Below are 9,736 nucleotides of genomic sequence, written 5' to 3' on the forward strand. Positions count from 1 at the left end.
TCCCCCACTACCCACCATTCCCTTGTTCACATGACAACATGGAGACAAACAACTTTAGAACTTTGGTGTTTAAAACAGTCCCAATTCCTGCTAGAGTCTTTTCATCAGCCTTTGTAGAAAAACAGAAGTCTTCTTCTGCTAATCTGTGGAGTTTCTCACAAGAAAACTATTTTTCTGTTATAGTTTTCCATTTTTTCTGATGCCAGCTGCACGGAAATCCTGCCACCAGTTCACTCTTCCCATTTCACATCACTCTGAGGTGTGTATGGGTCAGTGAGTCTAGGGATGTCATTTTTTAAGGATGAGTTATTCAAAGGCAAAAGTTCTCTTCATCTGTCTCGGTGAGCTTCTCTGGAAAACAGTTTTCTCATTGCCCTCAAGGCCTCAAATCTTCACTCTGTTCCAGCACCTCACTGTATTACAATTACTCTCCCTTTTGCTCAAAATCCACACTTTGAACACTCCATTCCTCCCCATATAGTCTTTCATGAATTAAAGGAGTCTTTTCAAAATACTATTGTCCATCTCCATAACTTTAACATAAAAATATTTCAGCTTACAAAGCATCTCCTTATTCTCTCTTCCCCATCTAAAACTTAACTCTTTTCTTCATTGTCTTCTTCATGTTGATTCTCTCTCTCTCTCTCTCTCTCTCTTGAAAAAAGGAGTAATCTGTACGTTTTATCCAGGTAGTAAAAGAATTAAAGTCTTGGAAAAGCTGCGAGTGTTCATGGTGTGAGGTTTCAGTTCAGCAGCAGAAACTGAAAACTAAGCCAGGCTGGCCGGCTCTGTTTCTCCCCCCGCCGCCCTCTGCGGCCTTGTCCGGCCTGGACGGGGGGAGGAGGCCGAGACAGAGCCTCGTTACCTTGTCAGAAGCCAGAAACCCAAAGAGAACTAGAGAGCTCTGGCTTTAAATCTTCAGGTGGTGTTCAAAAGTTGATCTCACTTTTCAATGGCCAAAACTGCTGTCAGTTCTTAGAAATGACTGATAATTGGTCAGGAGAAAAGACTTCCATCAGCTACCAGCAGCTTCAACTTCCCTAGCTCCCAAAGCTATCTTAAAGGTAAAGTCACCCATGACAGTGATGAAACTTAAAAGATGACAACCAAGGCAAATCAACAGATACACTGCTACTGTGTGAAGAGGAAAGAGACTTGCAGATTCACTTCAAAGCTGCACGGAAAGCTTCTCTACTTTTTTCAGTTGCTTCAAATTTTAAATGGCAAAATATTGGAATACTTCAACTTATTTTTCTTAGTTCTAGAATAAAGACAATCAAAAGCATATCCTGCTTCCATGAAGTGAAGCAGAAGAAGCCATTAGACTAAGCCAAATTGTGTTTAGAAGGCGGAGACAGCCTTAGAGGTAAGAGGAGTGGAGAGGTGTGGCAATTGGGCATGTGGGCACCACTCAAGGAGCATCCAGTCCATAAGCAGCCCCTGGCTGTGGGTGTCTGAGCACACAGAGTCCAAATGGAGTGAGAGCTTGGTGGGGAAAGTGCTGGGGGGTGAGCTGTGGGTAGTGGGGACCTGTTTGATGAGCTCCTCTGTCCAACTGGTCGCTGATAGGTGTGGCACGTTGTGTGCTATCCAACAGGCGGCAACAGCAGCTGGGCCAAGATGTGGGAAGAGGCCAAGCATGCAGCAGAGTGGGAACCATGCTGTAGGCCTTGGCGGCAGCCCACACCTGTAGGGCATGAGGTTGGCCCAGAGGGTCCCTGGAGTGTTTGTGGGGTGAAAAGGGAGGAAATGAGGAGCAGGGAGGAAGGGCCAGATGTCACTAGGAGAATGCCATTATATGCCACTGGTGACATATTGAGAAGAGAGTGGGAACAAAATCGTAATTCGTGCAGATCACCCTCACATCTTCAGAACCAGAGGCCACCAAGAAGGACTGCACATCTGCCTCCTGGTGTTGTCCTGAATGTGACTTCATTACCTGATGTACATTACCTGGGAGTGTCTCTCACCAGCCCATGGGCATTCCCCAGTTCAGGTTCGCAAACCTGTTCACCTCAGCCTATTCTTTGGGCCTCTGACAGGGACTGTCCAGCTCAGCTACACCATGGAAGGGAAGGGAGCCACCCAACACTCTGCATATTTGAGAGTTTTCTTGCCAGGCCGGTTGAAATAAATGTATGAAACAAAGTATCCTCTAATTCTACATCTTCATCATTCTGTACTCCAAGTGACCTCTTCATGCTGACTGCTTGTGACACAGGTATGACCCAGTTCCACGGCATAACAGCTTTTCCTCTCGCAGCTTATATAGAACTAGGAAAATACATCCATTTCCAGAAAAGAAAGCTCAGAGATACCTCTGTTAATAACAATTTATTCCAAGGAAAACAATCTTCCACTATCTCCATTTTCTAAAATCTATAGCTCTAAGAAGTTGCTCCCTATTTTCCCTAAATTATAAACTAAGCATTTGAGAAAAAAAAAAACGAAAAACGGAGGTATGAACTAAAAACAGCTAAATGGACAAATTCCATGCAACAAAAACTTCCAAACAAATGAACACCTCCTTAAAAAACTGAATGGATGGCTGACTCTCTGTCCAAACACCATCCATCCCCTTTGAACTCCTTGTGGCTGGCGCGGCACAAAGGCTTCCTCAGGCGCAAGCCTCTCCTCTCCGGTCTTCCTGCGCTTGCTTGGCTGAGAGGATCAGAGCAGCCAGGCTGGAGGCAGGCTGGCCTGAGGTCACAAACGGATGCTGCTCAGAGAGAAAACAAACAGGAAAGGGAGCCTTACTTTCCAAGATGACAGATTTCTCTTCAGCCTCTGGCACTCGAGCACGATTCCTGGCCTAGCAGCAAGACACAGCAAGAGGAGCCAGAGCAGCCTCTGCCCCTGCGCCTTCCTGCGCCGCTCACCTGGCTCAGCCAGGCCCACGTGGCCCACAGTCCCCTTCATCCCTTCCTGCGGCTGTCCTCAGCTCCCAGGGCTTCTTGCCGCTTCCCTTTTGCTTACCTGCAGGAGCTCCTGGGCAGACCAGCGCCTGTCTTGGTCCGCCTGCAGGCAGCAGCGCAGAAAGTCGCGCAGGAGAGCCGAGTGGTGCCTGGGCTTTTGCAGTTTTGGGGGCCCGTTCCTTTCGATCAGTTCAAAAACCTACGAGAAAGGCAAGGGGACAAAGCTCAAGCTGCTCCTTTCCTAGGCACAACAGCTCTCTCCACACACAGCCCCCATTGGGAAGCTGCAGCTTACCCTGAACTTGGGCTCCCTCTGGTAAGGAGCTTCCCCTTCCACCATCTCCAGCCCCGTGATGCCCAGGGACCAGATGTCCACTTTGGGGCCATAGGCTTCTCCTCTCACCACTTCTGGTGCCATCCAGCTGGGAGTGCCGACGCTGGAGTGGCAGCTGCTGCACTCAGGGCTGAGCCGAGCACAGAGACCAAAGTCAGCTGAGGAGAAAGACAAAGCCTGTCAAAGACAGCGACCGCTGGCAAACCAGCCACAAGCATTGCCCATTCCAAGCCTGACAAGGCCATGCTCGATCTTTTTCCGGGCTGGAAAAGCTGCGGTGCTCTGCTTCCGTGTGGCTGCAGCCGGGGAAATCAGAAAGTTCACTTGAGAACTGCCCTCAGCATGCTCCTGCTGGCCAAGCAGCGCTTCTGGGCGACTGGCAGTCACCCCAAAAGCAGCCCCACAGCACATACTGGCTACGCTGCGCCTGACCGCCCATACCCACCCAATTTGACCGATCCGTCGGTGCCCATAAGAACGTTGCTGCTCTTGATGTCTCTGTGGATGACTCGGCGGGAATGAAGGAAATGCAGACCTTGCAGGCACTGAGAGAGAAAAGAGGGAGGCAAAGGGAAAAAGTTCAGGCCACCAGATTTCATGCCACAAGAAAGGAAAGGGCTGGAGGAGGTTGACAGCTTTCTCAGGGAATTTGTGAGCACAGCATCATGCTGTCAGCAAGAGGAAGAGTTTTCTGCTTCAGCACTCTTACAAGTGTTTTCTGTCTTCTGAAGCAAAGGCATCTGAGCTTCCAAGAGCCCCTCCTGCCTTTGGTAGGAAGCACGGGACTTTTGGCTGTATCTTTGACTGGACCAGCGGCATGGCAAAGATTTTATTGGCAGAGCTGCGGCAGCAGAGGAGGAAGCAGCACGATAGACCTGTTGCAGAATCCAGTGCCATCTGGGCTGCAGTGCTATCCTTTGAAGCTCAGCACATCCCTTTAGCTAGAAATTCAGCCAGCAGCACACTGCCTTGGAGCAGCAAGGGGCTCAGGACAGACAGACACGCTCCAGGCAAACGCAGAGAGGCAGAGGTGCCAAGAGGAAACAAGTGAAAGCAAGCGAGTGAGCGAGCACGAGCGTCAGAGGACAGACGCCACGTAAGAGAGTGAGAAGAGAGCCTGGACAAGTGCGGGGACAACGGCAGGCAGTTCCCTTCAGATGCTCGCTCTTCTCCTGGTGTCGTGACAGCAGCACCAAAACAAAGGTGTGAGCAAGAAACCTCTGCTCTTCTTCCCCACCGGCTGACAAGGACCATCCTGTGCAGGCCAGGGCCGGCACAGGCACCATCCCTCACCTCCCGACAGACAGCGCCTATCTGTCCTTCCTCCAGGTACACTGCCCTGAGCACATCGAACAGCGTGCCGCCGTCCATGAACTCCATCGCCAGCCAGAGTTCCTCGTTGACCAGGTAGCTGCAAGAAGAAAAAGCACGGCATGGAGAGAGAGCAACGGGCACAGCTCAGTCACCCGAGGGCCTGAGCCTGGCTTTTGCCACTGCTCTCCAAGCTACATGTGCCGGAAGAGATTCTTGCACACCAAGGGCAACCTTCTCCCATGTGCTGGACACGACTAGAGAAAGCACAAGCAGCTCTGCTTTGTGCCCCTGACCAAAGGGCTTGCTCATTTCTGCCTTGCACTATCTGAAGGAACGCTGACATGCCAACAGCCCAACCTGTCTAAGTAGATGACAATATTGGGATTCCTGTTGTCCCTCATGGCCACGATTTCATTGACAGCCAGCTCCTCGGAATCCTCCTCTTCCAACATCATTTTCTTGATAGCCACCTAAAAGGACATAGAGGACAGCTCACTTGACCAGTTGCTCCTTGCAACAGATCACAAGGAACACGGAGTGAGTGCTTGTGCAACGACGCAGCCGAGCTCTACCAAACTGCCTTGTTACTAGACAGCAGAGCTTAAGACAAGCACCAAAGCCCGTCCCAAATGCAGCATTCTGCACACTGAGCCCAATCTGTGCTTCTGACGAGCAGCCTCTGCTGCAGAGACGGAGCGGCCGGCCAAAGCTCCAGCCACGGTTGCCAGCAGCGGGGGAAGCACTCCGGAGCTGCACAATCCGCCGGGGCTGCTGACCCTTTACCTGTTTGCCTGTGCTGGCGTCCAGGGCTCTATAAACAGCTCCAAAGCCCCTAGAAAGAAAAGGGCAGCAGAAAAAGCCCTTTAGTCCCTGGCATTGAAAGCCAGTCTAGGCAGGGGATCTCCCCACGCTGCCTGCTGCACTCTTTCCAAAGAGCCTGGCTGCAGTGTCTCTTCAGCCAAGAGCACATCAGCCCAGCCGCCCTGGGACCTTCAGGGTGTCCAAGAGAACACTCGGGTCTAACATGAAGACCAAGAGCTGCTGCAAATCTCCAAGGCACACACGCACTTGCTTCCGAAGCAAACGCACAAGAAAGTGGGGCTCTTAAGGCTGTGTGTCTGTGTGTGTGTGTGCGTGTATAAAGTGGACAAGACAGACTTTGGAAACACTGTCTTTGAGAACTATTATCTGGCAGCTCTTGTTTGGCAAGGTGCTCTGCTGGCCCATCAAGCTTGCAGGGCCAGCAGATCCTCCAGCTCCTGCTCCTTGCCACAAGCAAGACACTGCCAGCACCAGGTTGTCTTGGATGATGCCATCTGCTTGCTCTTGACTCGGCAGTCGTGAGAGGTGGCAGGAGGAAAAGCCAGCGCTGGACCGTGTTTGGACTTGGCGCTGGATATGGCAGCAGCGAAAGCCCTGGCCCACGCTGTTGTACAAGGAGCAGACCTTGTCACGCTTACCCTCGTCCAAGTTCTTCAAGGGCCGTGTATTTGCTCCTTGGCTCACCCGGGCTCACAACGCTCCCTGAAAGACAGAAGCAGTGCAAGGCGCACTGCAGAGACGCCGCTTCCCAGACCATCCAAAATGCAGCCCCCACTGCCAGTCGGCAGCTTGAGAGCTCCCTGGGGCCGAGCCACTGGCTAAGTGCCAGCCTTGTGCTCAAGCAGAAACAATCGCTGCCTGTGTCTTTGCCGCAGAAGGCAGCTCAGGCAGAGGCAAGCCAATCCCATCTGCCTGAAAGAACAGCAGCATTCTACTCTAACCCGCCAGAAATGCAGCAGACGTACTCAGTCTCATCAGCCTCTGCTCCTCTCTCGTCTCCGCCGGCTGGGCGGGGCTGCCGGACCCAGTGCCGGCAGCTGCGGGAGCCTTTTGGGGCCGTGGAGGGACAGCAGCTGGGGGCTTGATGTGCTCTTGCTCCTCTTCAGCCTCTTCCTCCACAAGAGAGGGAGCCAGAGGAGGTGCCGACCCTGCCCTTGAGCCCTGCAGACAGACAGCAGTGAGACACACTGGCAGCAGCCAATCCTTCAGGAGCTGCTTGCTCTTCAGCTGCCCAAGCACCTGGACTAAGGGGAAATCCTAGACTTTGATACAAATGGCATTCTGAGCCATCCAAAGCCTATGGAGATGGCTGAATTGGGTGCTCCTCCATCTTGCCATGCATTTCATCTTGCACCCCGGCTACAATCAGCAAGACACCTTTTGGGCTGCCACACTTGGCTTTCCTCTCTTGGAAGGCTCTTAAAGGGAAAACTAGGAAAGAGCCAGTGCTGCCTTTGCTCCCGCTGATGCCAACAGGCAGCTGGGCTTTCCTTCAGCCTCCCCGCCTGCCGCTCTCCACTCCAGTGCAACAGGCCAAGCTCACAGCTTGCTGCACAATTCTTACACGCCAGCAAGGTCAGAGGCTCCTTTGCCACTCACTCACCAAAGGACACGCTTGTCTCCATCCACGGGTGAAGTGACCTGCAGCCAGCAAGGGGAAAGGAAGCAGAGGCCCTCAGAGAAGCGCCTGTGCTGGCGACTCCCACCAGACAAGTCAGTCCCAACAGAGAGCATTTCCCTTCCCCAACATCCCTCCCATCTGAGGGGACCAAGACCTCTGTCCCACAGCAAGCAAGCAAGCAAGCAAGCGAAGGACAAGGACACCGTACTATGCTCTGTCTACATTTGGATGTCTTTTGTCAGGGGAGAAATAGAAAGAGAGGCATGGAAATGCCAGTTGTTCATTAACAGCCAGAGCTTCTGTTCTGCCCAGAAGCACAAGCAGCTTTTCACATCAGTTGCATGCAGGGATTCCCATGCATTGGCTGAAGACACTAGCTCAGCCAAGCGGCCCCAAAGGGCCCCTCAGCTGTGGCAGCCCTCTGCTCGAGCAGCCCGGGAACAGCTCCCGGCTTCAGCAGCAAAGCCTAACTGGCTTTGGAGTTTGCGCTTAGTGGCCAAGGCAATCGCTCTCTTTGGCACACCAGAAAGGCTCAAGCCACACAGCCAAGGCTTCTCACGGCAGGAGCTGGAGCAAACGACGATTTCCCTCAGCCCTGGAGAGAATCCCGGAGTTTTTACAGGTCCTACTGAGCATCTCTCCTTCGAGTCTGCAATTTGCAGCTTGAAGCAGCAAGCTGAGGAAATGACAGACTGCGCTGCCACGCGCTCTCCCGTGGAGAGAGCACGGCCGCAGCAGGTTCCAATGCAAATACTCTCCACCCTGCAGCGAGTACAGACACCCCCTTTGCAGCCGATGCCCCTGGCAGGAGCTTTAGCAAAGGAAAGCTGGCATCTTCATGGCAATTTTGTTGCCAGCTATACTGGCTCCCTCCATGGGCATAAGGAGCAGAGTGAAGCACAAGGCAAGGAGATGTTCCCCCCAGGAGTGAGCTTTCCTTACCTGTCAGGTGAGCCAGGAAGTAGCCAGAATATGCCACGGAGAAAACACTGCAAACCACGGCACAGACTTGCTCGATCATTTTAGCAGTGCTGTGCGGGTTTGCACAATGCGCAATGGCACCCAAGGGAAATAGCAAGACTCCTCTCGGGGTGCAGGCCGTCTGCTGAGAACTCCTTGCTCACAAGGGTCCTCCTGCAGCGAGCCAGCGAGCGCAAGAGCTGCCCTGGAACAACGGGGCCTTGCGCGCACCGGGACAACGCCGCGCTGACGGCACTGTGACGTGGCAGCGCTCCCTTGACCTCACAATAGCAGCAGCTCTGGCTTTGCTGCCGTCGTTGTGCCCAGCAACCCAATCTTGTGTCCAGCCGAGGCAAAAGAGGAGCCTGGGAAATTGCCCTCAGTCATAAAGCAGCCAAAGAAATCCTTACAGGGCGTGCCGCAGTGCTCCAGGCTTGCTGGGGCAGCTCAGCAAATGCAGCCATCCTGCAGCTCCCTAGCCCAAGGAGAGGCCTGGGAAGGAAGAAGGATGTCAAGAAAGCAAAGCAAACCCCACTTCTGGGCCCCAAGGCTATGACGAAGAGCAAGTGTGCTTCTTCCGGCTGGCCTCTTAGTTGCTTCTCAAAAGCCGAACTTTTGCTCTGAGAATTAAACCCTCTGATCTTGTTTTCATAGTTTTTACCCACTTTCTGAGGATATTATCTATAAACATAGATGTTCATCCATTCCATTAAAGGTATGCCTTGTAATAGATATTTCTCACGACCAGTGTGGTTGGGAAGGCAGTAACCTACCTATCCAAGCCCTGGTCGTTGTCGAGGATCACTAAATACTGAAACAACGGAATAAATCTCTCTCTTTTTCTATCACACATTGAGCTGTGTTTGTGGGAATCATTCTGTGTCCAACAACGACACCGAACTTCTTCCATGACACGTGGGGGACAAAAGAAGCAAAGCAAATGAATTTCCAGCAGTATTGCAGTGCGCAGCTGCTTCTTGAGCACGAAGGTGCCTGCTGACCTTTGCTGTGACTGCGCTGGGAGCCCGAGCTCCATTTGTGGCAGGGAGGTGTTGGCTTATCTCCTGACACCAAGCTCCTCTCCTCCCTCGTGCCATTTCTCTGGCAAATGAAGGGCAGAGAACACCCAGAGGAGCTGTCTGCTGATTCTCGGGCCGCCTCAGTTTTGTTGTGTTGGAGCTCGAGTAGCAGCCACCGCTCTGCAATGCCACGCAGATGTGGAGCCCAAAGAAGGCCCCTTTTGAACGGTCCAAATCCCCACCCTCACAGATGTTTGCCCAGGCTCCATGCTCCCTGCAAGATTCCTTGCAGACATTTGGATGGCCACAGCCCAAAGCAAAGGAGATGCCGTCGTTCCCTTCTCTGGCAAAGGCCCGAGTTAAATGCAGGGGGCAGCTTCATGGACTGGCTGGGAGAGGGGGAAAAAGGGAATGCAATGCAAGTCTCTGGAAATCAACTCTGCTCCCGGTGGAATGATGATCCGAGGCTTAGCTTACTTTCCTGCTGACTCAGCCCAGACACATGCCCTGCTGCTGGGGGGCAGCACAGTGTCTTGGAGGAGCTTTCCACTGGGCTCTTCACACTTGGCATGCTGAGGGGGGCATTTGAAACTTTCAGCAATTGCTGAATGGCTCGGCTCTACCCTGCAATTCTAGTGCTGCAAATCTGCAGTAGTTCGCCAGAAGAAATGGATCCTCCATTTGAAAGCATCTCTTTGGCCCCAGTTTCTAGGTGCTGCGCTGACCGAGAGACGGGACTCTAAAGGAGGGC

The 9,736-nt window shown here is 52.7% G+C and overlaps 1 protein-coding gene across 1 annotated transcript; it reads right to left on the minus strand.

The window, feature by feature from the left end:
• Nucleotides 1–2,319: 2,319 nt before the first annotated feature.
• Nucleotides 2,320–8,176, minus strand: LOC147648012 (serine/threonine-protein kinase PAK 3-like). Its single transcript, XM_086868263.1, has 11 exons — nucleotides 7,949–8,176; nucleotides 6,989–7,026; nucleotides 6,351–6,546; nucleotides 6,024–6,087; nucleotides 5,347–5,395; nucleotides 4,921–5,033; nucleotides 4,543–4,660; nucleotides 3,695–3,794; nucleotides 3,211–3,407; nucleotides 2,977–3,114; nucleotides 2,320–2,719 (listed from the first exon to the last, which is right to left on the minus strand). Exons 1-11 carry the CDS (start codon nucleotides 8,025–8,027, stop codon nucleotides 2,618–2,620), a joined length of 1,194 nt encoding a protein of 397 aa, XP_086724389.1. The 5' UTR covers nucleotides 8,028–8,176; the 3' UTR covers nucleotides 2,320–2,617.
• Nucleotides 8,177–9,736: the final 1,560 nt, after the last annotated feature.

Source organism: Cyanistes caeruleus, chromosome Z (assembly GCF_971803275.1).
Source record: "Cyanistes caeruleus chromosome Z, bCyaCae1.hap1.1, whole genome shotgun sequence".
NCBI classification, from domain to species: Eukaryota; Metazoa; Chordata; class Aves; order Passeriformes; family Paridae; genus Cyanistes; species Cyanistes caeruleus.